This window comes from Pangasianodon hypophthalmus, chromosome 24, assembly GCF_027358585.1.
Source record: "Pangasianodon hypophthalmus isolate fPanHyp1 chromosome 24, fPanHyp1.pri, whole genome shotgun sequence".
Taxonomy (NCBI): domain Eukaryota; kingdom Metazoa; phylum Chordata; class Actinopteri; order Siluriformes; family Pangasiidae; genus Pangasianodon; species Pangasianodon hypophthalmus.
In genome coordinates, this window is record NC_069733.1 from 10,430,023 (window position 1) to 10,456,688 (window position 26,666).

The 26,666-nt window shown below is 37.2% G+C and overlaps 2 protein-coding genes across 2 annotated transcripts in view; one reads left to right on the forward strand and one right to left on the reverse strand.

Annotated features, from left to right (window-relative positions):
- Nucleotides 1–114: 114 nt before the first annotated feature.
- iqgap2 (IQ motif containing GTPase activating protein 2) overlaps nucleotides 115–26,666 on the reverse strand; it is a 41,763-nt gene continuing 15,211 nt past the window's right edge. The window contains exons 5-38 of the mRNA XM_026931152.3: nucleotides 26,120–26,196; nucleotides 23,924–23,991; nucleotides 23,236–23,349; nucleotides 22,672–22,850; nucleotides 21,701–21,788; nucleotides 21,369–21,532; nucleotides 20,912–20,999; nucleotides 20,373–20,533; nucleotides 19,703–19,869; nucleotides 19,290–19,414; nucleotides 18,819–18,982; nucleotides 14,792–14,882; nucleotides 14,331–14,498; nucleotides 13,927–14,069; nucleotides 13,641–13,811; nucleotides 12,780–12,863; nucleotides 12,327–12,398; nucleotides 12,036–12,105; nucleotides 11,712–11,920; nucleotides 11,397–11,549; nucleotides 11,023–11,186; nucleotides 10,495–10,719; nucleotides 10,217–10,357; nucleotides 9,661–9,745; nucleotides 9,294–9,526; nucleotides 7,615–7,747; nucleotides 6,101–6,203; nucleotides 5,527–5,668; nucleotides 4,184–4,271; nucleotides 3,601–3,813; nucleotides 2,977–3,137; nucleotides 2,749–2,892; nucleotides 1,240–1,348; nucleotides 115–1,009 (exon numbers count right to left, since the gene is read on the reverse strand). Coding sequence (XP_026786953.2) covers nucleotides 896–1,009; nucleotides 1,240–1,348; nucleotides 2,749–2,892; nucleotides 2,977–3,137; nucleotides 3,601–3,813; nucleotides 4,184–4,271; nucleotides 5,527–5,668; nucleotides 6,101–6,203; nucleotides 7,615–7,747; nucleotides 9,294–9,526; nucleotides 9,661–9,745; nucleotides 10,217–10,357; nucleotides 10,495–10,719; nucleotides 11,023–11,186; nucleotides 11,397–11,549; nucleotides 11,712–11,920; nucleotides 12,036–12,105; nucleotides 12,327–12,398; nucleotides 12,780–12,863; nucleotides 13,641–13,811; nucleotides 13,927–14,069; nucleotides 14,331–14,498; nucleotides 14,792–14,882; nucleotides 18,819–18,982; nucleotides 19,290–19,414; nucleotides 19,703–19,869; nucleotides 20,373–20,533; nucleotides 20,912–20,999; nucleotides 21,369–21,532; nucleotides 21,701–21,788; nucleotides 22,672–22,850; nucleotides 23,236–23,349; nucleotides 23,924–23,991; nucleotides 26,120–26,196 — 4,611 coding nt within the window. The 3' untranslated portion in view covers nucleotides 115–895. The remainder of the gene's footprint in view (nucleotides 1,010–1,239; nucleotides 1,349–2,748; nucleotides 2,893–2,976; nucleotides 3,138–3,600; nucleotides 3,814–4,183; nucleotides 4,272–5,526; nucleotides 5,669–6,100; nucleotides 6,204–7,614; nucleotides 7,748–9,293; nucleotides 9,527–9,660; nucleotides 9,746–10,216; nucleotides 10,358–10,494; nucleotides 10,720–11,022; nucleotides 11,187–11,396; nucleotides 11,550–11,711; nucleotides 11,921–12,035; nucleotides 12,106–12,326; nucleotides 12,399–12,779; nucleotides 12,864–13,640; nucleotides 13,812–13,926; nucleotides 14,070–14,330; nucleotides 14,499–14,791; nucleotides 14,883–18,818; nucleotides 18,983–19,289; nucleotides 19,415–19,702; nucleotides 19,870–20,372; nucleotides 20,534–20,911; nucleotides 21,000–21,368; nucleotides 21,533–21,700; nucleotides 21,789–22,671; nucleotides 22,851–23,235; nucleotides 23,350–23,923; nucleotides 23,992–26,119; nucleotides 26,197–26,666) is intronic.
- f2rl2 (coagulation factor II (thrombin) receptor-like 2) lies at nucleotides 14,929–18,600 on the forward strand. The gene is made up of 2 exons (XM_026931154.3): nucleotides 14,929–16,601; nucleotides 16,768–18,600. Exons 1-2 carry the CDS (start codon nucleotides 16,505–16,507, stop codon nucleotides 17,796–17,798), a joined length of 1,128 nt encoding a protein of 375 aa, XP_026786955.3. The 5' UTR covers nucleotides 14,929–16,504; the 3' UTR covers nucleotides 17,799–18,600.

Below are 26,666 nucleotides of genomic sequence, written 5' to 3' on the forward strand. Positions count from 1 at the left end.
TAACAAGTAGGTAGAAGTGAACTGAGAAATGTTATTTCTCATGTTGTTGTTATTTTTTTATTTTAATGCAGACAGATATATATGCAAGTTTAAAAAATTGTGCAGACCCATAAGTTTGCAAGCAAACAATTGGTGATGTGATTTATTTATTAAGTAATAGTCATAATTTCAGTGTATCACGTTAAGAGCAAAGAGGCAAACAGCTTAATCAGGTAGAAATGGTAGGCTTTCCCTTTTTGTCTATTTCCATTGAATTGTTTTGGCTATTTTCCATTTAATTTCCATTTAGGAACAGGAGGCAGTAGTGCATTGTGAAATTCATTGAAAAACGTATCCCCCCCCCCCCCTTTTTTTTTTTTTACAGTAATATAAAACAGTGTTTCACATACAGTACTACCTAAATATAAAATATATACTTCAAATTTAATACCATTTAAAATATAATTCATGTACAATTATTGGGAAAAGGGGTGCATAAAAATAAAAGATGTCAGCCAAGCAATTCACTGGAATGACATGCTGGTCTTCATGGTTTCAGTCTGATCCCAGTTCTGGGCTCCCAAAAGTATCAGTCAGTTTAGATCACCTTAACTGGGAGGGAAAGTGTACAGTGTGATACCTTCTCAATCATTTTGCGATGATCTTTATGCTGCTATGCTTTTGGGAAACTCAGCCCTGAACAATACCACAGTATTTTAGCGTGTGTGCTAATTGTTCATGTACAGCCTTGATATTTAAACTCTTGATATGTTTAGATATCGCATAATTAAATACCTAATCCCAGAATTTCCTGCTCTAGTTCCTCCTGAATTTTACAAAACCAACTTAAATTGAAGGCACTCCACTCTTACTAAGCATCACATAAGACCATTCACTGAATCTTCATATGTTAAAGTCACTTTCCATAAAACTTTTTGTTTAGTAGAAAAATTAAGAGGTTAACATTGATTTTGGCCTTGTCAAACATTTTCATGACTGCAACTCCCTCATACTGCAGCTGCAGCAGATCCTGCAAGTGAAATATAGAAAAAAAGACAATATGTAAATATTACATATAGTATGTAAAAAGTAATGATTTAATAGTAGGAACATAAAATCAAATTACGTTAACATTATGTGTCTTCAAACAATTACAGTAAGGCACGTTATTTGTGAGCAGCGTTTCCTTTATGGATTAAATTAATGGGAAGAACAAAGATACGCTGACAGCACATATCCTAATGTTTCAGAGGGATTTACCTGGAAATGCAGTTGGACTTTTTCCATCTCGACTCCCATAAACTTCGCCTTTATCTCAAAATCCCCAACTTCCTCACAGGGTGAGATGTCGAACATTACATTTTTCAACCTAGGGACAAGGTAAAAGGAAAAATAATATCCAGCAATTGTTTTGTAAAAACATAAATATATACAAAATTCAGAAGACTATTCATGCCAAGTGGAAAGTACACCTTATTTGCTTTTATTATTTTTTTTTATTATTAACAATATTTTATTATTAGAATTCATTTTGAAAAGATGAATCGTGAGTGAAAGTGAAAACTCCCTCTAAATATTTATGCAATGTACAATAATGTATGCTACCCATGCTTAGATCTCTTCCCTCTATTTGTGAAGTAGAGTGGTTAAGGTGTCGTGGTTTTACAGTTAGTCATGGTATATGATCGGACGGTTACCTCACTCTTGATTTTTTCAAGATACTGATAAAATGCATTTCCATCTACTACAGTCTATTTTTTTTACCCTCTCACGTTTCTTACCCCAGTGGTTCTAATCCCTTTTGTGTCCAGATGCAACTCCTCAAAAATTCTGCAACCCGCTCCCTCTGGACTCCATAATAATACTACAGCAACTTCTGTTTCTCTGTGTGGGGGATGTGGACTGCACTGAAAAACTGGCTGTGTAATCTTCTTCTGTTGTAAACACATTATGTTGATACCGCTGCTGCCACTCCTAGCATGTTCGTAACTTTATCACACATGACGACTATCAGACGCACAGAAAAACATTGCAACGCTGACCAGAACTAAACAAAACACCTATCTATTTGTAACTAAGCAGTGCTGCACACTGTCTCACTACTTAGATTTGTTTTGGCTCAGTGCACCATGTTGCCTCATAGCCACTCACCTTTTTGTTTCAGCTTATAAAGACAACATGATAAATACTGACAATGTAAGAGTTTTATGGGAAAGTCATTCTTTAAAATATCTTTCTAGAATTAGAAGAAGAAGAATTACAGGATTTGATCTTTTTCCCTTTGGTTTTTGTTATATATACAAGGATGTGCAAAAATAATCCATAATAAACTTTTCCTTTAATTTTTTACAACCAGCTTGTGTGTTTTTAAATGGTCGATTAATACTGTGAAACTGTGATACTGTTAGACAGGTTATCATACTGTGAAAACATATCACCCCCCTCGTCAAGTTTTCTTATCAGTGCTACTCATGTAAAGCTGGCTTTGCACTTAAACAACCTCCCTTATTGGGAGTAGAAAGATCAAAACAGTAAGGCCCAGTGCTCATACAGAGCTATCTTACCGCCAGCGTCATAACCAAACTGCTGCCCTAGTACACCATTAACTGCGAGTCCTACTATTCTGAGAACAGTATATGATTTTCTCCTGGTAACACTTCCATGTGAGCAGCTTATTAAATCAAATTTAACTGTGCACTAAGCATAACTTTTCAGAGTATAAATTAATCTTAAAAAATGCATTCTCATTAAAACTGAATACAGACTCACTGGTTAGTCTGGAGTCCTTCAACCTCCAGTATGACGCCTTTCTCATGCAACCTGGCACCTGTGTACTTCAAAGACTGCTGCTTCGACTTCTTACTTCCTCTCTGTTCGCCTTTTCGGTCCATTTTGATGGATCGGCGAGAGTTCCTGTGACACAACATTAAGTTGCATTGTGTTGAAAGAACCTGAGCCTTTCCAAGTTGAAATGAATGAAGAATTTTGGCCACTTACTTTCTGTTGAGGTTATCAAGGCAGGTTTTGATGTAGGTGTCATAGTAGTTGATCTGATCCTGGTAGAAAGCTGCCTTGGAGTTAAGGGCACTCAGAGTCTGCTGGAGCTTCACCAGTTCCCCTTTCCTCCTCTGCCTGTAGCGCCTCTGGTAGCGAATGTCCTATTATGTAAGGGTATAAAAGGATTAACTTACTGCCTTTAAAAATGCTGTGTGAATATTTGTTTATAGTGAGTCATGAAGAAGTTATTTGATTTTTTTTTTATTTTAGCTGACCCTGTGTGAGGTCACCACCACAAAAATGTACATGTGTGTTGTGCATCTCATTGAAGATAGTGTGTTTGAAAGCACAGCTGTACATTTTCCGAGGTATGTAAAAACTGCATTACATTGAGTAAATATTTGTGCAAATATAAACCCTCTTAAAAGAACTTTAATCCAAGATTATTATTATTATTATTATTATTATTATTATTATTATTATTATCATTATTATTTAGATGTCAAATTTAGATGTGTTAAAAATACTGCTAGTGGCCATATATTAGTGGTCAGAATTTCACTGAAGAAACCAGAAACATCTTACAATACCAGTAACATCAACAAGCCTATAGCAGTGTTCTACCTTGGAGATGTCATTGATGAGCTCCTGGTACTTGTTAGCGGAGCTGACCAAGCCAGCCTGTTCCAGTGTGCGCAGATTCCTGAGGATCTTACGTTTTTTCTGTTCTAGGGGCAGCTGTGTGTCCTCCAGTACAGCCTGGCTGCTCTTCAGCCCCTCTGGAGCAGTAGCGTCTTGCGCCGCCCGCCGCTCCACCATCTTAACATGCTCCGATTCCTGCATGACACAGAAGTCTGAGTGATGCAGACTTAAAGAATGTTTAGCAGGAAGGTTTTAGAAAATCTGAGGGTCAGCACATCGGTGCAGAAACCTCTGTGTAAGACATGATAAGAGATATTTTGAAGGATTGTAATTGTTTCAAACAGAGTAACTGAAAACCTGTATAAGTGGCAGATAACTGAGCCAGTTCAATCTAAATTTAACTATGTGAATATTGAAGTACTGAATTCAAGGTGTTATTTAAACACAGCACTGTTCTCACTTGGCCAGTCAACTGACCATTTGATCAGATTTTTCTGTTTTGTTTTCTTATCTATAAGGACACACTATAATACTAGGATAACCAGTTAGAGGTTTAAAGCCTTACCTGTTGAGAAGTAGCTGGAGTCTCTAGGATATCTGTCAGTGTTTCTCCAGGCTGGATTCTCACCACATCCACTATCAGCTTCTTTGTTCTTTGAAATGATTTAAAAAAAAAACAGATATACATACTGTTAGGGTTAGGGTCATGATATGATAGCATTTCTTCATTATCCTGCCTAGTGGAAGAAAAGTAAATGATAATTTCAGATCTGCTATTAAAACTATATTTGGCTTCCATGCTGATGGCTGTCACTATCCGTGTAACCATCTGCAAGTGTATCATGTTTTTTAATAGCTTTAGAACTAACAGAATAAACAATTTGATGTAATAGAAGTTTAGTGTAGATTTCTCTCTACATAATCTCATACACTCAAAGATTATGCAGCACAGTTAAAGGAGTCAGAAGTGGGCTTCCAGACTTTAACAATTTGGGTATAATTACCCAGTGATGATGATGACTGAGCTTTTTAAAATGCTTACCAGAATACGAGATCACTATCTACATATGCAAACACATAAGTATGTTCATGAGCTAACTGCTTATCCACCAATAGAACATTAATAATGTATTTGTATTTAAAACCCATCCTTTCAAAGATCTCATCATACTACTAATATGCATTTGCTCATATCATTATATTACTAAACACTTTAGTATCACATATATCTGAAGCTTTATTTCAGGGTGTGACATGACAGGAAACTTGCGTTAGCATTCAGAAAGCAAGCTCTGACATCAATCCCCTGTTCTGTCTGCACCAGTGGGGAACAGTCTGACTCACTCGTCCTGCTTCCTCCCCAGAGGCCCCTTGCACTATGACACTATGAGTACTGTGATAAAGAGAGAGAATACAGCTGGGGCCTGATCCCATAGCTAGCTGAGATGGAATGAGAATCACATCAAGGGAAAATGTGTTTTCAACTGCACAGTCACATTTATATTTCGTCATTTAGCAGACATGCTTAGATAGAAGGGATCATGATAAAAAGCTTGGGGAATCAGTAAGGATTTATATCCTAAAAGACTAGAGACTAATGCTTGTGGTCTAGAAACTAATGGACTTATGGCATTTCTCCTCACTTCTTGGAATTTCACTAATTTACTATGGCTAAAAAAACACCAGAAGAACCATTTGAACAGAGGAAGAGATAGCAGTGGCTTGTGCATCACTTCCCACCATGGTGTGTAAGAGATAATGGAACAGGAAATGAAGGCTGTCTCTAAAAATAACAATGAACATGACAATTATATAATCTACAGTCAGGTTAATCACACCCACTAGGGAAACAAAACAGACTGATGTGTAACATCTCTATTTCACCAGAGCTTGTGTGATAAGACTCACTTCATCATCAGTCCCTTCATGTCTTTGTCATCACCATCCACCAGCTCAAATTTGTTTGTGAGTGTAAGAGAGATCTCAGTTTTAGCCAACTGACTCAGTGTGTTTTCTTTGTTGGGATCATTTGGATCCACAGCACCTTCACCTGTGTAAAGAAGAAAGCCTCTTAGTCTGTTAGCTATTTACACAAATACTGTTGAACAAAATCATAACTGTGACAAAAGCAATAGTATAACCTTAAAGGGGAATAAAGCTATTTAATTCCTAGGTTCCTGCATTTATTTAACCTTTCTTCAGAGCAACTTAAAACATCATCCTGAATTTTGCAAAATGATTAATAATAATCTTTTTTTGTCATATTATTATACAGACTGAAACTGAAAGAATGAAGACTATATAGCATATAAACCCTTCTACTACACCATTTAACAAAATGGGGGTGGATGCATGTAGGGCATAACTGCCATGTCAATTATTATTATTATTTTTATTATGAAAAGACTATGGTCATCAGAACAGGTTTTGCATGTCTGTAATAGAACATTTATGAACATGATGCATAGTAGGTGAATTTTACCAATCAGTGACTCCATGTCAGGAACATCTCCCAAGTCATCCAGGAGTTCATGCAGAAGATCACTTGGTTCTGGAGCAATGGCCTCCTTGTGCTCCAGCACAAGCTGTTGGATAAACATGAGCAAAATACTTTACGCATTTTGTTGTAAAAAAGGTTAAAGCTTGTTTGTAATAAACTTTTATCACCAAAGCTCTACGTCAAGCATCTGCAACAAACTTCAACACTGATTCTAGGAAAAACTAAAACCAAAAGTGTCAAACCATAAATTCTTAATGACAAAACAGCATGGTTAGCAATGAATTCCTTGAGTCACTGCTACTCCAGCTAATATAAGGCAACGTGTCAATGCGGTGTCTTCAACCAAGCCTTAGATCAGGTGTACAGTGTGTTCTTTTGTTCTAGTGTTTTCCAAAGCTAATTCAAAACAGATTCACCATTGGACGCTTTTTGATAATATGTGCAGAAAGTCTGTTATCTCTGTCAGCAGTAGGGAAGTCTGGAGCAGTCTGGAGCATGGAAGTCAGCCAATACAAAGACAAAGCTTCAGCACTTCACACTGATGGCATGCTAAGACAACAGGCTGATTTAGCCAATATTCCGCACAGCTTCAAAGCACCTCAGCCAAAACAGCAGGGACCTCTCCCATAAATCACTGTTCCTTTTCACCACCTACATGCAGATATACAAGCAGACTCAGTAACATAGCTAAGTCATTAGAGCTATTACATGTTCCTTAAGCTCATTCTTAGATCTCTACCAAGAAGGCCACAAACCAAGAAGTGAAGATGCAGTGAAAGCCTTCAGAAATCTGCCCATCATTTTATCACAAGAACAAGGTTATAAGATAGTGGTTGCAAAGAATGTCTTTGTCTAAGCTGCTGATGGTATTTTGCAATCCTCATGTATTTGTACTTCAGAGAACATTTGCTACTCTACATATTCAATATTCCTCTCGGTAAGCTCTCATTTTTCTAGCTTAATTGCCTTGAATTTAGTTGTGTTTAAGCTGCTGAAGGCTGATGTGCCTGGAATGCTGAAGAAGTGTTTTTCGAAAACGTCTAAAAGTCATTGTTATCCCATCTTCCTTACAGTTATGATGATGCATATAAACCACCCTGTACCTCTTGGGAGAAAACGTAAAATCCACTTCTGATTCCTTGACGTTCGGCAGCCTAGCGACAGCAGCCTAGCGACAGCAGCCTAGCGACATTTCCCATTAATTTCCCATGTGCAACACTTTTTCCCCTTTACCAAAGTATTCATTACATGGGGCTACCAAAGATTTTGACTACTGTTTCATAAGGTGTTTAAAGGATAATAAAGTTCATAACATACAAACATGAGTATATATTAAATAAGCTTAGGAACACAAATAGAAAGTGGGATGGAATAACTACAAGGAAGGATTATGGATGGTGAGAGGTGATGGCAGCATTTCTCAATCACTCTCTCTAGACAGGAAACAAAAATAGGATGTCACTTCTACACAAATGGGCCCATGGGCTTGGTCTTACTGAATGAGTGTTGATGATCTCTTCTATGGAGATGTAGATGACAGGTTTGCTAAGTGTCACCATGTCAGAGTACTCATCCACGTTAAACTTCTCTTCTGGAGCTGGGACGTCACATGCAGCCTGGAAGAATACTCTGCAAAGTACAGCACACATGCAATATATTACTGAAGTGTACTCATTATTCTACTTCAGTACATGATGTTATTCCTGTGAAAATAAATAAGTAGGAAAAGGACAGATAAAAAAGAACATTCCTGGTCATCAATGCTGGGGATTTCCAGTAAATATGACTCATGAGTAGGGGTACGTGCAGTAAACTGAATTCTAGGAGTATGTGCAATAAATCTACACACTCTCACACGCTCTAAAGTCGTGACACACCTCCCTCCTCTTTGCTGATGGCACACTTTAACACAAAGGCAATTCCTCCCTGTTCACTTCCATTTCCACTTTTAATGACCCTTTGTTGGTCACCACTCTTGCATGTGCAAGTTCCACATTTCCTTACTGTAATTATAGTTTTAAAAACTGTCCAAGAACGTGTAAGAAGCCACATATTTCAAGTATGGTCATTTGTGCATAATATTCTGGAAACAACTACATGCAATTTAAAAAATTTTAATGATTATTTAATCAGGGGCAACTAATAAAGTTAGAATTCTTGAAAGAGTCAAGGAGGGTAATATGAACTTGCTACTGTATCCACTTTCAGCTTCTGCACTGTGAAACTAATCAGTCAAGACAATGATCTGGGTTATTCAGGAAAGCTAAAACATCTTTCTTTTAATTTTAATATAATTTGTTGCCTATATTCAGGTTACACACTAACTTAGCTAGATCTGTTTCAACATAAAGTTTGTATCACCTATATCTAAGACGCTTTTAAGGTTTTCAGCTTCATCAGTTGTCCCTCTGGTTAAATAATGGTTAAAATGTGAATTTCCATGTAGTCATTTCCACAGCATTACACATACACCATTCACATCATTAATAACTGGTTTGAGTACTTCAGATACTGCTGCTGAGATTTTCACACACCACAATGTCCAGAGTTTACACAGAATGGTGTGAAAAACAAAAAAGATTTTTGTGGCAATTACTTGGAGTGGAAAGGTCTTGTTGATAAGAGAGGTAAGAGGAGAATGGCCAGACTGGTTTGAGCTGACAAGAAGACTATGGTAGCACAAATAGCCACTCTATACAACTGTGGTGAGCAGAAAAGAATCTCAGAACACAAAATAAACTGAACCTTGAGGCAGACAGACTATAGCAGCTGAACACAACATCAGGTTCTATTCCTGTCAGCCAAGAACATGACAATGAGTTCAGTATACTTCAGCGGCCTCCCCAGTCACTGCTCTGAATCCAATACAGCACCTTTAGAATGTCGGAGAATGGGTAATATGCAGCATGCATGTGCAGCTGAAAAATCTTCAGCAGTCATGAGATGCGGTCATGTCAAAATGGACCAGAATCTCAAAGGAATGTTTCCAACACCTTGTGGAATTGATGCCATGAAGAAACGTGGCTGTTCTGAGAGCAAAGGCAGTCCTAGCCAGTATTAGTATGACGTTCCTAATAAAGTGATTAGTGAGTATATGTGATAATAGACCACTGTATTACTTGTTCTTGTCTTTTCTCAGTTGCTGGAGCCCTCATAAATAATGTTCTTTTCTAACCTGAATTTCTGGTAGGTGGACGAGATATAACTGTTCATGGGTGTGAGGTGGTCGCTCTCGCCCTCAAACAGTTTGTTAGCAGCAGCGTGCTGCAGCATCTTGGCCACAGAGCCCAGGTTCCTTCGCTGCTCTGAATGCAGCTGCCCTCCTGCTGTCATGTCTATGATGTCAAATCCATCTGGAGCCACTATAGCTGGGTTCATATACCGGTAATAGAGAAGGTTTCCAACAATCTGTTTGAAAATTAAAGTACAGAAAAAACAGATCTACTGCACAGATTTTAACAATTTAAATTGGTCATGTTTAGCACTATACCTAGTTACAGTATAAAAGATATGAAGTTGTAGTGAAATGTTCTTCATTTAACCTTCAGTAGCTCATCATCAGATGAATCAGGGAATTTCTCATGAAGTGTATCCTTCAAAACCTTAGCTATGTATCTCATGCCATAGCTGCAAGAAAACAACAAGGGAAAAAAACAAAGCATGAAATGGAATTCCCTGCAATCCACTGAAGAATTAACACCACAATATGCATTATCACAGAAATTTTACAAAACAAAAAAGGACCAAAAATATCAAAGAAAAAGTAACACGAAGTCTCGTTTTGTACACAAAAATGTTGCAAATAATCACGGTATGATTACAGTAAATTGATGGAAAGGTTATTTGAAATAAAATGCTAATACTTTATCCACTCTGAGCAAATTCATCAAATATTTTAGCTCTGAAATAGAAATGGGAAGGTCAGTCTGTAGTTTTCAGTTCAAAACAATAATGCTGCCCCCTAGTGTATAATGAACTCTAAAGTTTCTCACATCTTTTAAATTATTTCCATCTTCCATAACTTCCATAACAATAGTTTTACAACAACAAGATCAGTGTAAGAGGCCACAAAGTCACAAAGGCGGATCTAGATCTTACGGGATGGCATCCACCGAAGACATAATGGAGCTGAGCACTTTGTCTGTAACAGTGCGCAGTGTTTGATTAGACGCCTCCAGCCTGTCCCTCACTTCCTCATGTGACAGAGCCTGTTCCACTGTCACCTCATAGGGCAGTTTACTGAGAGTCACAAGCAAAGAAAGAAAACTTAATTATTCTGTACCTTTTTCCATTTATTTTTTGCACTGTTTGCATTGTATATGAAATATCTACTGAATTTTTGTTCATATATAATATGCATATATGTCATCACTTACCTCGCCTCTCCTGTAGCAGTCTCTATCTGGTTGACCCAGGCCTTGTAGATGTCTATGGGGTTAGTGTTTATGCCCAGGGTCTTGTTCTCAATGATGTCTTTCACCACAGGGGAGAGAAGCTGCCGGAGGGCATTCTGACCCCGAGCACCTCGGTTAAAGCTCACTACCATCTTAATGACTGTTGGGTTCCCAGTGACTATGTCCTGGATTTGGTCTACTTTTGACCTGGACGTGTGATTACAACAGGGTTACACAGTTTCAAAAGCAGACCTGTTATTATAAACACACTGCTATTTTACGTTTAGCCTCAGTTCAGGACATCAAATTAAACACAATTTAATTATTGCATCACTGAAATAATTATTCCATGGGCAAATCTATGCTTACTGAAAAGTGCCCTCAGAGATAATAATAATGATAAACTGAGAGTTACTGCTGCTGATTCATTCAGTATTGCAGTGACTTAACATTTATATTGTTAATACCCACATACAAGCACAAACTATAAAAAAAAAGGTATTTTCTCACTTGATCTCCTCTTTGAGAGCAGACTCAAAGAGCTTGAGCAGCAGGTACTCTTCACGCTGGTTTGAGGCATAGTTATACAGGGTGAAAATCACTGTGTCCATGAATTTAGTGGACCTGTTCTGAGGCATCTGGAAGATGAGCTTGGCCAAGTATGATGGGTGTGTCTGTTTGAACAACAGAAAATCAATAACACTGAATAAAACTGAATTTATATCAAATGACAAAACTACAAACCATGATGTCTTATTTTTCTAAAGATTAATAAGATTATAAACCACAGTGAGGCATATATAAATACCCCATGGTAATATAAGCATTACAGTTAGGCTTGAGCTTTTTTAAATCTACAATGACAGGACCAGTCAAAGCCTCACTTGTAGCAGATAAAACAAATGCTGGTAAGCCTCCAGTCTCCTCCTCTTCTCTTTGCTCAGGCCTTTGATGCCCTGTTTATCTCCTGTGGCCAGATCTTCTTTGGTCATTTTGTTCTTTTTGGTCTTCATCTTCTTACTGAGTGACACCACATCCTGTTTAAATAGTGTACATAACAATGGTTGGGTTTTTATATTCAAAAACTTAAGCAGTGTTCTCATGTATCAACAGATAAGAATCACAAAGTGTTGTTCGTTGTTTCAGTTCTTACATGTATTTATATGTAAGGGGGAGTTCCTTTTGCATTTTGTTCATACCTGAAGTGTGATTCTATTTTTCACCAGCAGGCCAATCTTAATGTCCATCAAGTTCAAGTCCTTCTCCATTTGCTGATTGGCACGAATCTTAGTTACCACTTCTTCACGGAGATGTATCACTTCCTGTTCCTCCTGCAGGTCGAGGTTACTCTGCTCCAGGAGATGAGCAAACTTACGGACCACAGAGAGAGGGGGATCCTGAGCACCAGCTAAAGCACACACATATGAACAGACATAACAAACATAAACAAAAGTTGTTTTACAATGCTAAGTAATATGACACCTTATTGACAGCAATATGTATCAAATAGTTAGTTTACTCACTGAGAGTTTTGTAATCATCTCTGGCTTTGTTTGCCTTTAGAAAAGCCTGAATCTTGACTATCTCTTTTTCCTGTGCACGCAAAAGGTAAAGGTTAATACTGACATTTTACTAATATTCCATTAATGGAATCATGCTACCACACCATCTGTTTTAGATGTGGAAAGTACATTATAATTGAATACTATTGTTGTATTCTGTATGTAAAATATTGTTTTAGGTTGCAGGTTGTAAGTTCAATCTAACAACAAATGTGTCATTTACCCCATAAGTATATAAACTAGATGACTTACGTGGTCTTTGAAATATTGTAGTCTCTTTCTGTATGCTTGTCTGGCCCGCCACATTTTCACCAAAGATTGCAACTAAATTGAGAATAATATATATACATATATGTTATGTATATTCAACTGGATTGGGATCTGTAGACTGTGAAGACCATAGCATATGATTTACATCTTTTTCAAACTCATCAAACCATTTAGGAAGCCCTTGTGCCCTGTGGATGTCATCTTGGAAGAGACCACTCCCATTAGGATAGAAATGTTTCATCATATGATAAAGGTGATCAGTCAGAATAGCTTAGTATTGAGTTGCAGTGACCCTTTGCTCTAAGGGTGTAAGCCACAGTGTTTTTTCCTTTTTTTTTTCGTGTGCGTATATGTGTATACAATATAACAATATTAATAATAACGTATGTATATATGTGTATGGGAGTGATTTTAATAGTGACAGCTATTGCTCACCTTGACCACAGTCTGCACATTGCTTTGGAATGTCTGTAGCATGTCCTTGTAAGCTTTCCTCTGTTTATATCCCTTCCAGGACGCCTGCACACACAGGATAAACCATCAATCAACTATGTACACAAACAAATCTAAATCTACATAAAAAAAAAAAAACTTCGGAACTTCTTGCATGACTATATTTATTGTCATGAGAGGGTCAGGGAGTTATTAAATATATTATGTCTGTCTGAACAATATGCATTATATTTACAACTCAATCCAAATCCATGTTTAATTCAAGTCAATTTTTTTGTATAGCTGTTTTAACAATTGACATTGCCACAAAGCAGCTTTACAGAAATCCATGCATAGATATAGATCCCTAATAAGAAAAACCACCATGTACTGAATTTAAAATGGTGCTCTGTTGGGAATATTGTACATAACATGACCTTTAGAAGTATGTTATACCCTATGTAGTGAATACAGTGAAAAGGGTGCTGTCTGGAATTCAGCTAAAATGTGTTGGAGGGAGCCGATATTTATGGATATCACATAGCACAAGAAATGCAACCAGCTATATATCAGCAAGAAAGGAACATTACTGAGGGTAAAAAATAAAAATAACTCTGAAACATTCAAGTTCATGAACGTTAACAATTAGAATATTAAATTTTCATAAAATTAGGATTTTGCCTTTTCGTGATTTACTTTGGTTAAGAAACAATTTTAACCTTCTAAGGTTCATGAGATATGAACACCTAGCTGATATTGTTAATGCTAGATCCTACAGGATGGCACCCACCAAAGACATAATGGAGTTAATCTTACTATCTTACTATTCCATCTAATAGTTTGTAATGTAACATTTTGTCTTACCTGTAGTTTGACTACACTTGGTTCCTGTTGCTTCAAATACTTCAGTCTGTCATTGTAAGCCCGTCTCACCAGATATCCACGAGTCCAAGCCTGAAGATGAATGATGAGCGGCTCATTGGCCAACCAGAGCTGTTCTCGGTTATATTCTGCTGTCACCCTGCTTACAACCATCTAAGGTAAAAGCATGATTCAAAGGAGCTGTTAGAAATTGACAGCAAACAGGTAAATAGCTCTGATAATCGGAAATGCTTCTCAGTGCTGATAAACCTCTCTGACTGTAACCTACCTGAATATCCTCTTTTGTGAGCTGTGTGCTATCATGGACAAAGTCATCTGGTTCCACCCATGTCCCTTTCTGGCTTTCCAGGTTGTAGAAATAGTCATATTTGTCCTTGATTCTGTGCTTCACCCAAAAGCTACCACTATTCCCTATGGACAAGATAGCAAAAGCTAATTAGGACATGCAACTTATTTGATTTATATAATCATTCCAAAAAAAAAAACATATTTACTATTATATGACTGCTTAAATATTTAAGTACAAAGAGAGAAACAACAGTTAAAATAATAGACTGCTTTCATACAGAGAAGACCCAAACCATACGTAATCTGAGACTAAAATAAACTTCTAAATTTCTATATTAACATATATTAATTGTTGGACTCTATACCTTTACAAAATCACATTACCTTGCTGTGTGTGCTGAGACTGCAGCTGTTCTAATTCTGTCTGGTAAAGGTGTGCACATTCAGCCAGCACTCCCCTCAGTCCTACACATGGTCTTTGCAGAGCACTCAGAGTGTCCTCCTCATGTCCTGCAGCTATTGCTCGGTTAATGTCTGCCACTGCCTCGGCCACTGGGATGAGACACAGTTGTCAGTGTTGTCAGTTCCAAGTTACAAGAGTTTTGTCTGAAATTCCTTATCTGAAATATTTGCCATTTATCTATAAGGCAAATCTTAATATTTTATTAGTAAAATCCATAATTGTGGTGCCTCCGTGGTACCTTTATTTAAAATATTATTTTTTAAAAACTGCACTACACCATTACCAGCATTATCAACATTATGAGCATTTTAGCGACCAACATGTTTAGCTGCAGTGTGGCGTATTGATTTAATGTTTAGGTAAAAAGTACAATCAATCGTACATTTCAGAGCATCCTCCTGGTCTTGATTGGCAGTGTGTATCGCCTCCTGAATCTGATCCAGCCACAGGACTGCAGATTCATCTCCTGATCTCTGCATTACAAAATACACTTCAATGAGTCAATATGAGCACTAACATGCACACGTAAAAATACAACATTTTTCTAAAAATTACAGAATTAGTACTGGCTACTTAAATAACATAAGCAAGATAGTGAAGAAGTAACAAAATCTAGTGACAAAACTAATAATGTAAATACAGGTGAACTGGCTGCAAATTTAAGATGTTTTCATAACAATTGTACAATATCCATCCAAAAATAAAAAAACAGCCAAATCTCTGTACACTAATACCAAAAAGTTTGTACTGCCAAATGTCTGACAGATTTTGCGGCAAAACAAAGAACTTTACGATAAACAAAATAAGTTACTGAACTAAAAATAACAGTCTCTGAATTAAAGGAAATTATAAAATACAGTAGAAAATCCAGATGGTGGTGTTTATTGCTGCTGTTTACAATATTTATCTACTTTGTATTGTGAGCTACCTAGGCTGTTAACAGTGATGCTAGTTATTTGGAGGATATTCTAGTCTTGATGCTTGTGGGTTTTGGGATTTCACTGGACAAGGTTGTGGAGACCATTGTAATTCATTCATAAGAAGGAGGAGAGAGCAGCAGGATACAAAATGCCTTATTTGCAGAACTCCCAAGATTTAAAAGCTAATTAAAACTAGAACATCAGTAGACATAGGGAAAAACTGTACAATTGGCTGAGGATGCAAGAGTAGTTTTCTATGACGCGGTTTTTCCATGGCCACTCATGTCAATGATTAGGAGGTGACTGTATCTGCAGGACTGTATCTGTGTCAGCAGTGCCCTTTAATTTAAAAAAATGTGCACTGAACAGTTGGGGCCTGTTTTCTACTCATACAAGTGCATACAAGCAATTCTGAAAGTTGTTGAAACCTAGGGGTAGCAATTCATAACTCTTGTGAAGGTATGTTTCAAATAGTGCCCAATTGCACATTTCAACCTCTATTCCAGTGAATATGACGAGACTAAATCTGCTTGCAATAGTGGCAAAGTCTGCAGTGCTGAGGTATAGCTGTATACGGTAAGAAGACTTACCTAAAATGAAAAGATATGTGTGTGTGTGTGTGTGTGTGTGATCCACAAAAAAACACAAAATGTATGTATCATATTGTACCATGTGTCATGTTCAAATGTTTTTTTTTCTAACTCTAAAACGCTGAATGACTAATCCCGTTACTATACAGAGACAGAAACTAGAGACAAAGAAAAGAAGAAACCAAGTAAAATGAACCATGTTAATTCTAAATTTAAAAAAATTTAAATTTGAATATTAAAATAAAACATGTAGGCATTGTATGATTCTCAGAAAAAAAAAGACATAGAAGCACAATGTGTTAAATAAATAATAAAAAACAGTTATCAGTAATCTCCACCCACAACGCCACAACAACTTCCTGACAAGCGCAATAAAGAGACTCTGACTAATTCTGCAGCCAGTGTCCTACAAGTCTGGACAGGAAACCACCCCACAGTTGTAAATGTAGAAGATTACAGAGAACTTTGGCTGGATTTATTTTTTTTTTTAACTTTTTTTGGCTTTTTTATTTAAAGATGGGCTTAACTAATTGTATTGATTGTGACCACCAACAGAAAAAGAACGATAGATGGAAAATTGAGTGAATGGCAGGAATCCAAGAGGAGACGAATATGTGGAGACTGCTTTTGATACTCTTCTATGCGTTTGTGCTGGCGGACTCAAGCCATGCTCAAGACAGACGTAAGTAATATAAAAAAATATGTAGTAAACTTCTAGTCTAGTTGGATTATTGTGGTTAAAAACTGTGATTCATTGAAATTTATTAGCTTTTATTTATTAGAACCTCAAAATATCTATAAATGGGATTGCTTGCCAACATTTCAATTTTTTTTTTTCATTTCAACAGAAAACTGTACCGTAGTAACAACGAGTGCCCTTGGTCCAAGAACATTTTATGGGAAAAAAGCTATAAGTGCAAACGAACATAATGCCACCCTAGATATACCAAAGATTAACATCTCCAACAACCATGTGGAATACACATCTGGATTTGTCAGCACCAGGATCATTCCAGTAGCTTATGTGATTGCTATTATAATAGGAATTCCTTCAAACACCCTGGTACTGGCATTTCTCAGTCGGAAGACTAGAAGTTTGTCTAGTGCAATCCTCTACTTAAGCCTATCAGCTTCAGACCTTCTCCTCCTGCTCTCTCTCACACTTAAAGTGCACTACCATCTGAACGGCAACAACTGGGTATTTGGAGAACTTGCCTGCAAACTTGTGACAGCCTGCTTTTATGGTAACATGTACTGCTGCATACATACCCACATGTGTGTTAGCATGTTACGGTATTTAGCTGTGGTACATCCATTCCTGTACAGAAGACTCTCCAAAAGATCTTGCACAGCCTGGGCAAGCCTGACCGTGTGGATTGTTTTCGCTATGGCCATGGCTCCGGAATTTCTCACTCATCAAAGCCATTACCTCACCGAGGTTGGGATCGTCACATGTCATGATGTTCTGCCTTACGACGAGAAACTATACAACTTCCTGATTCCTTATAGATTATGCCTCATTTTTCTAGGCTTCATATTTCCTTTCACAATTATCATATTTGCCTACACATCCATTGTACATCAGCTACACAGGTCTAGCTGTGATTTTACGTATTATATCAAGGCAAGCACACTTGTATTTGTGATCTTCTTAGTGTGTTTCACTCCAAGTAACATAATCCATTTGATACATTATGTGAGACTGTATACAAGCAAGCAAGACGACTTCTATAATTATTTCAGTGTAGCTGTGTGTGTCTGCTGCTTTCACAACTGCCTGGACCCATTCCTCTCTTATTTTATAACAAAGACTCCAAATTCCAGGGTGGAATTTACGTCCCTTGCAAGAACATCTCTGAAGAGTTCAGTGATGATCTAAACAACTGGGAAGAGCAGTTTTTGGTGTTATCAAGGGTAGGCAGGGGGTGGTCTAGATCCAAAATAGCTGAACAATAGTTACAGGATGTTATTGTTATTTAGGAGAAAAGTGAGGCATATGAACAACTACACTGCAAACCCATACCCAGTAAAATGGAAATACATTTAAGTCAACCATATTCTAACTTCACTACATTCTAACTTTAATTCACAATTCACATTCTAAACCTTGTTAAAATATATCTGACATACTTTGGGCATAAATATAAGGACAGGAGTGTTTGACACACTCCTCGGCCTGGGCCACATGCATCTATTCTATAGTATAACACAGGTTACTTCAGTAATCTGGGCTTCTAAAGCAGAATGTGTGATGTTTCAAGAAAAAAAAATCTTAAAAGACACTTTAATCAACTGTATGCACAATTAGGTTATAACACATTATACTGATTAAAGCAGTTTCTCAATTTATGAATATAAAAACGATGCCATTTTATATAGGATATATTTCCATTTTGGTACTGGCAGACAGTAATTCTTTGGAAAAAAAATGCTGTCTCTTCCTCTGCTGTTGTTTTTCTAGAAATATTGTTTTGTTTGTAAAGGCTTTTTTCAGCTTTAAACATGAGTCATATATGGAGCTTCCATATTCTTTTTCACAGTGTTGATGTAACATGTATTTCTTTGTGTGCTACATCTTCATTAAAAAAAAATTCACATTCTCAATCTCTCCATCAATCTTACTTCATCTTGACATTTTTGTACACTAGTGGCTATTGGCCATTTACATTTTTTTACTTTAGAAGGGCAGAATTGTAATGAACATTGCCATATTCAGTCCATGGCCATTGAGTTTGGCACCTGTGTCCTGGGACAAAGACAACTAAGCTTTCTTTCCAACAATGCATGACTGTTTTCACAATATATAATCAGAGATTGAAAATTGTATAATCAGAGATTTAAAACATAAAAAGTACCACTGGGTACACTGGATACAAATGAGATGTCAGTAAGTCAGCACCTTGCAGATAAGGTCTTTGGTGTGCAGCAGCAGATCATAGTAGTGTTTGGCTGTAGCTGGATTAACTCCCTGTAGTTTGGCTGTTGGGAGAGTTAGAGCAGCAAATGTCTTCTCTGCATCTCCAGAATTCAGAGCCTCATTGATTTCAGCAATGGCAATGACTCCTGCAGACACAGACATCATATGGTTAGTGTAATTAACACAAATACATCAAAAACCTCACAAATTTCTGGACTTAAAAATGAATCAAAGTGCTGTTTAAGTGTGCAGTGAACCTAAAAGACTTATACGTATATTGATAAAGTGTAAAAAAAAAAGATAAAGTATAACACAGTCTAGTGTTAAATGTGTTGTGTATTTTGTGCAATTAAATAAATGTTGTCATTTACATAGATCTAATAGCCACAAGAGACTCTTTTTTAAGTTTCTGAAAGCTGAATGTAAAACAGTATGTCTGCATTGAGCCCTTACTTTCATTTTCCTCATGAACCTGAAAGTTGACAGTGTCAATGCACTTCTGAACATCGTTCCAGGTGAGAAACTCCTGGCCCTGAGCGAGAGATTCTGCTCTAAGTTTGATCAGCATGTCTGCATACCTGTTGGAAAATCAAACATTGACTAATTTCAGTTTTAATTCCCATTATGATTATGAAACAAAAACAAAATAATATATCAGGACCCACATTTATTACATTATTTGTAGTAAGACCGCTCATCCAAGATGAATGCAATTATAGGGAAAGGTACAGGACCGCATCAATACTCTTATTTTCAAATGCTTTAAACATATGGGCAAAGGTTCTATTTTTTTCTGAGTAACTGAATCAGTAACATCTGAGTCAGTCACTAAAGATGAAACTGCCAAGCACCAGTTTTGTTATTACCTCTGCATATTGTCATGGTCAATGTTGCTGAAACCAAGTGGAGAGTCAGAAAGTTGCTCGCTGACAGCCACAACATCCTTAGTGTCCAGCAACTCGTTTAAGACAGCTACCGCTGACAGCATCTCGACAGCAACACACAGCTCCTCATGGCTCAGACCCGCCTTATTCTGAGGCACAAAACATTCAAATGACAGCAGTCAAAATCAAGTAAATCTTATGGTATAAATGAAGTGATGGTCATTCTGGCTGAACAATAGTCAAACATATAATAAATAGTAGTCAGTTACTTGAAAATTGTACTGTGGTGTCACTTTTTTTATTTTTAAAGAGAACAAAACAATGACTGACTCTAAAAATTCACTTTATTTACTTATTCATGATAATATTTTCCTCTATATATTTCTTTTTATTTAAGTCCCGCCAGTGCACAATCACAATGCCAAACTGGCTTTCTATTCACTATATACTATGCTCACCACATTGGTTATAATGAATGAATGATGTTGTAGATCCTCCATGGTGCACTATATGCACTATAAGTATCACCTAGATAAAGACAGTCTCTTGTAGTGCAAACCTGTATTTTCAGCATATTTTAACATGGCAGCTTTCTTAATCTCAACTGCTCATTCTTATCAACAGTTTAAGCACTGAAATCCAAAAGGCTGACCTTTGAGCTGTTCTGTAGGCTGAAGAGTTCAGACTGGTACAAGTTGGCAGCAGTGGGATACACCAGGGGCAGCTGGGCTTCTGAGTTCATCAGCTCCTCTACTGTGTTCTCTGCAATACCCTGACGAATGGCAGCGTTGATGGCAGCAACAGACTCCTGCTCTGCGGCCATCAAAACAATCACATACATCAAGACTAGCTTGTACATTTACATTACTTACTACTTATAATAATTATAATTATAATAATTAATAATTAATACTTATAATTTTGTTATAAGTGTTAAAATGCTACAATATTATCTGTCAATACTACTTTCTGGTGTGTTATGCCATGTTCCTGTGTTATGCCTCATTGCCATACACTCCCTCTTCTGGAAACACACCTCTCTTTATTGGCCATTTTTGGCCATTTAACTGAAAAATTAATAAGCATGCCATTTCTACATGAGTAATCTTTACTGCAGAAGATTTCTGGCTTGCCAAACTTACAAAAAGTCTGTTTGCATAATATAAAGTTAAAGTTAAAGGTCATGCATACTTCGTCTCTCTGCTTCAGCAAAGTCATTGCAGGTGCTCACGGCCCTCTGAATCTCATCTCTCTCCAGCTGAGCTGCAGCAAATACATCCTGCAGAGAAGGATGATCTTCAGAGTCACAAATTACTTTCTTCATATCATATTTTCAATCAACAGTACAAATTAAAAATCTGTTTTTTTAAATCATGCTATAGATACAAAACATGTATGAGCTTGTGACTTTGAAGAATGTGATAATAGTGAGAGAGCAAAAATCTTATTCATCATTTTTATATATGAATCACTAATAACATCACTGTAGCTGTGTGTCTTTTTTTATTCTGAGACTATCTGCTCTGTCAGATACTCCTTCAGACACTCCTGCTTCCACTCCTGCTTTGTTTGTATTCCTTAACTTAATAATTAACTTGTTAGCTAATGAGAGTGTAGTTACTTCGGTATTTTATGTAGCCACTCCCACCTTAGCTTTGTGATCTCTGTATGAAGTAAAGTGTTCCAGGTACCACTGAGAGTTAGCTTCTAAGATACTGAGAATGCCCAGGGCAGGTAGCCTGAGGGCAGCCAGGAGAGCCTCTTTATCCTGTACATCAATGGCCTGATTCACCTTCTGCACAGCTGTAAGCACTGCAAAAAGAGGATATATAATTTCAGGTTGAGAGCTGAGCAAAGCTTATCTCAATAACTATTCTTTTGTGCAGAATGCCTTTTACACTGGAAATTTAAATTGAATTGAACGAAGCTCATGGAAAGTAAAAATCAGAGTAGTTTTGTTAAGACAATCTGTGCACTCACTGTTGACCAAGTCCACACTGTTTTGGATTTCCTGCTGGGTCAGTAACTCCTCATATACATCCCTTTCTTCAGTCGCAATGGAAGAACGCTGGACAGGCACAAACACAAACTAATTTAGCAGGTCATCCATCAAAAATGTAATTTGACAGAAGTGATTATAGTGAATGCTTCAGTTACCTGCATTTAAGAATATAAAAGCATTAACACGTCAGGCACATACAGTCATGTGCGCTACAACTTCGAGTAACCTTAAGCTCTGACCTGGTAATACAGCATTCAAAGAGTCAGCAAATGGACTCTTGAGGGAGTTGTATTATTTTTGTACCTAAATTTTGCTGATGTTTCATTTAATGGAATGCTTGACTTTATGGGAGGCTCTAGGGAGAGGTTTCCAAATCTAAATGACCCACTTTGCACAGTCCTTTGGAAAATTTGCTTACCTCGCGTTTTACGTTTCACAACACTGACGTTTTACGTTTTGGACACGGACACATGCACTTTTATTTCTCAGTGTGCTACTCTGAATAATCGCCATTGTACCTTTGAGCACTGTGTTTGGGAATGTGGGAGCCTTTCTTCATATTTAAGTTGGTGTGATAAAATCAGATGAGGTACATCACTCAAAGGCAGATGGGAGTCATTTAAAAAATAAGTACAAGACATTAGTATATTAAGTAACTCACAAAAAGCAGCAGTTTCACCATCTACAAAGTGCCTAGCTTTGAACTGAAAGTAGCATGCACCATCTGTTCTCTGGGAACATAAAGACATAAATACCCGCCATGCCAATGTGTAATGTGTTATACTCTCTTTTCTTCAAATGTTTTCAACATTTTCTTCTTACTCTAACAATAAACAGCTGAGATTTACACAATAACTATGTCTGTGTGACTTGTAGCATCAGTCATGTGCATGATCGTTTAACCATTGCACTGTTTAAACCTGTTACAAAAAATGTGTCCATGTCTTACACGTCCTGAGGCAAGTTTCTCTTTCCTCCTCTTCCCCTGGCTCAGTGTATCTTGGTAGCCCTGAGCTAGTTCCTTGTTGGTGTTCCTCAGCATCGCATTCGGGTTGTGCAAAGCTGACATGGTGCCTTCAGCCTGACCTTTATCTATGGCCTCATTAATGGCAATAACAGCAGCATGTACTGCAGGTAGAAGACAGAAAAAAAGGACCCAGATTAATTAGGAGGAACAATAAACACATATTTTTAGGGTTTCAAGTTGACAAGTCGACCAATCAGTAGAGTATTCCTAGTACACTAGTAGTAAATACTCAATAATACAATTCAGTAGATCAATAAATGACTAGTCAACTTTTAGTTGGTCAACCAAGAAAATCCTTAAAATTTACAAAAGTTATATAGTGTATTTAAAGGAAAATTAATCAGCACACTTTGGGAACAATCTGATCCACAAATTTATTTAATCTGTAACAGTGTTGAAGTACTTAGATTGGTAATGTGGCCCTGTGATAATTCTCTAATTTAATATAGCCACAGTTATTTCATTCATATGTGTTTCTTTACTCACAAGCAGCTTCATCCACTGAGAGCTCATTTGCTAGGATGCCACCGATCTTGCTGAAGGCTGGCATCTGGATACCATACTTCTCCAACTCTTTCCTCATGTTACTGATCTCCTCCTCTGGAGAAAGGGAACAATTATTTTGATTCACTTAAAAACATGTACATTTTTTAAAATCCTGTAGCATATCAGCAATGGTGATACTTTTAATAATTGGCCTCTCCTTGAATAGTCATGTGTAAAGAAATTGCATCCTTTCTTAACATTTCTGTCTCCTTCCCATCAACAAGACATTTCAATTCATAATCTTGAGCTACTGCTGATTATTTATGAGGAAAACTTACTATGCGATCATTAAGCAATAAAACAATGGGTGGCAACACTACATCAGTAGCTGTGATAAACATAATATTACAATTAAGTCAGGCACAGCTAGTAATTACCTGACATTATTGCCCACAGGCTTGGCAGGTAATTACCTTCTGTGCTTTTATGTTTTTTTATGCATATGGAGATTGCCTGCTAGACACCTGTGTGCTTATGACTAATGAAGGACTCAAATTTGGCATAATTACAAAGATTTTTCATATTAATGGAGTCAGAATGATACTGTGAGATTACTGTATAATGTTACTGTTCAGCATGTAATTGTACGAGTTTACAAGGCTCTAAGACTAGGATCTGTTGCGTATACCTGTGAAGTCCACTTTGCCCAGCAGATCTTGGATTTGTGGTGCAATCCCCAATTTATAGAGATATAAACTGCAGAAAAAAAAGACTGTTATGCAATTACAAACAAATATGAGTATAAGGAAATCTAGGGCCAGATTCTATACCACAACACATTAAGGTTCTAAGGTGAACAGCATTTGAACAAAGTTTGACATGGTACACCATTTAAGCTTTAAACTTCAAATGTAATGTGATGTAGCCTGACCAACAAACCTTAACCATGCCAGATATACTGTTTGAAATAAGCAATAATTTAGCATTGACAGGACCATATAAAATGGAAAGGTGTAATGGCATGGTTCCTAACACAAGAGGTCAGTATGCAGTAGGTTCAGGTCATGTCTATGTTGCAGATATACTAGAAGAAATCCTGCAGTCTGCCTGTTACAGGTGCTTGGAAACTCCATTAAACTTTCATCTACCAGCTGATAAAGGATAAGTAGGCCATGAATCATTAAAGCATTTAGTGTACTGTGTGCATGGGTATGTGTGCAAGATAAGCTTGCATGCTTCCTGTACCTTTGACCTCTAAAGACAATAGACACAGAAAAGGAGTTTCTTTGCTTTATTCAACAGGAGAGGCAAAGGGTGAAATGTTTAACCCCTGGCACAAGAGAAACAGCTTACAATGACTAACCAAGACTGGGAGGCTCACACTAATTAAATTGTTTACAGCCTTTGCACTAGTTTGGAGAGGGGAGGGGAACTGTATTTTCCACATACATAGCTACAAATTTTTTTTCAGGCATCAATGGATGGAGCATCCAATGAAAAAAACACATGCATATACGCAGTGCACAATTAAACACAGGCTAAACACAATGCAGAGGATTTGGGTTATTTGATGCCTGTGGCTATTTCCTTTACTTAGGAGGGGGGTTTCCCTGGATCCATGTGGTCTCAAGGCTGCTTAGTCCAGCTGAGAAGCTGAGTTGACTATAGGGTCAGGAAGGAAGTGCTTCTGTGAGGAAGAGGAAGGAAGCCAGACAGGCTCAGATGGGGAGAAACAGAGCGATGCAAGGGAGAGAAAGAAAGTATAAGAGCAAGAAAACACCATAAAACAATTACTACAGCCAGACAGGCCTTCCTGTTGTCAGTCAGTAAACACACTGACATGTATTTGCTAATTACAATCATGTGTCTGCTTAGCAGAGGAGGCTGCTCAAGATTAACTTACATTGTTATGTCCTTTTATTGGATTATTCAGATGATGGATTATGAATATTTAATTGCATGTACAGAATTGGACGACTTATTAAATAATGTATTTAACAGATTACAGACCTTAGTGCAAGTCATACACAAAAATATACACATAATGACCAGTTGAACTAAAGGGGTCATGTGTTTGTGATGAGCCTCAGAACTTCCCTTTGTATGAGGCTGAAATGCTACAGGGGGGCGCTGTTGACTTTTGGGTTAGCAGTGTACTATGTATGCAACATGTAGCAGAAAGGAAACAGAAACCATCTCTTTAGACAGGTTTCCTGTTAGGCTCAGCACCTGATATAACAGCATGTGCCGTCATATCAACAAAAAACATGTATTGTTTGAAAGACCAAAACTTGTGGAAACTGTGGTCTAAAATATGTTACTTAATCACAACTACTGATTATGAATGAACATTTACTGTGAATCTTATAGACAACAATACACATTTTGAATCTTACCAAAAATAAATAAATAAATAATTTTAACTGCATTTTACCATGCATAAATGTAGACATAGAGAAACGAATAGTCTGCGGATGCAGTTCATCACACTGTAGAGACTGTAAAGGCCACCTCATAACAACAAGGTCTGCTGCTGTGTCAAAACGGCGGGAATTGACAGGAAACAGTGACAGGAAATGACTAAAAGTAGGCAGGAAGTAAGCCGATGGGGCTCTGGAGATGATGTACCACAGGACACTTGTCACTGAAACCATGAAGGATGTGAGCTTGGTATGTTGGGTGAGGCTGTCATGGCAAACGCTTAAGCAACACAAACCACGAGCTAGCATTTGCACGCTCCATTATTTCAGGTCAATATCCTATTGCTATGTATGTATACTATGCAGCGAAAATTTATATAATTGCACAAGTGGCATATGAAGTCTTAAATTTTTAGTCATTTCTGCAAGACAGAGTGATGTAAGAAAAAATCATTTTCCAGTACCTGAGTGCATGAATGCAATAGATCACTTTGGGCATGTTTTTACGATCATACACGTCAGTCGTCTCAGGATAGAATATCTGAAAAAAGAATGCGGTATTAGTGTTCGTGGCCTACTTCATGAAGCAAAGAAATTTATTTCATATGTTAATTTAATCTGCTACCTTTTCATAGATATAGATCATATAGACAAAGTAAAGAACAAGAATGGGTGCATAAACAATGTGAAAATATGCATATGCATTGTTTATGGGTGCATAAACAATGTGAAACTCTACTATTCAACTGCAAAAACAGATTTCAGCAGAACTGTGGAGTAACCACATCTTTAGCACATGCAAAACCACTGTCAGACTACGCAACGATTAGGACTGAGCTAATTATTCAGACGAGAACTGAGTTTGAAATTTCAAAGAATAAAAAAGAACACACTGTATATTAGTAGTACAAAAACTTATATTGTAGCAGGTTTTTAATATTAAAACCTGACGAGGATTCAAGACCTGTATGAGGTTTGCACACTACACTGGGTTTCACGTTACAGCTCACT

What these genes read in the sequence shown, in the direction of transcription:
- f2rl2 (XM_026931154.3), top strand. Translation starts at nt 16,505, where the DNA reads ATGGCAGGAATCCAAGAGGAGACGAATATGTGGAGACTGCTTTTGATA. An exon ending in AAGCCATGCTCAAGACAGAC is followed by an intron (nt 16,602 to 16,767) that starts GTAAGTAATATA and finishes TCATTTCAACAG; the next exon opens with AAAACTGTACCGTAGTAACA.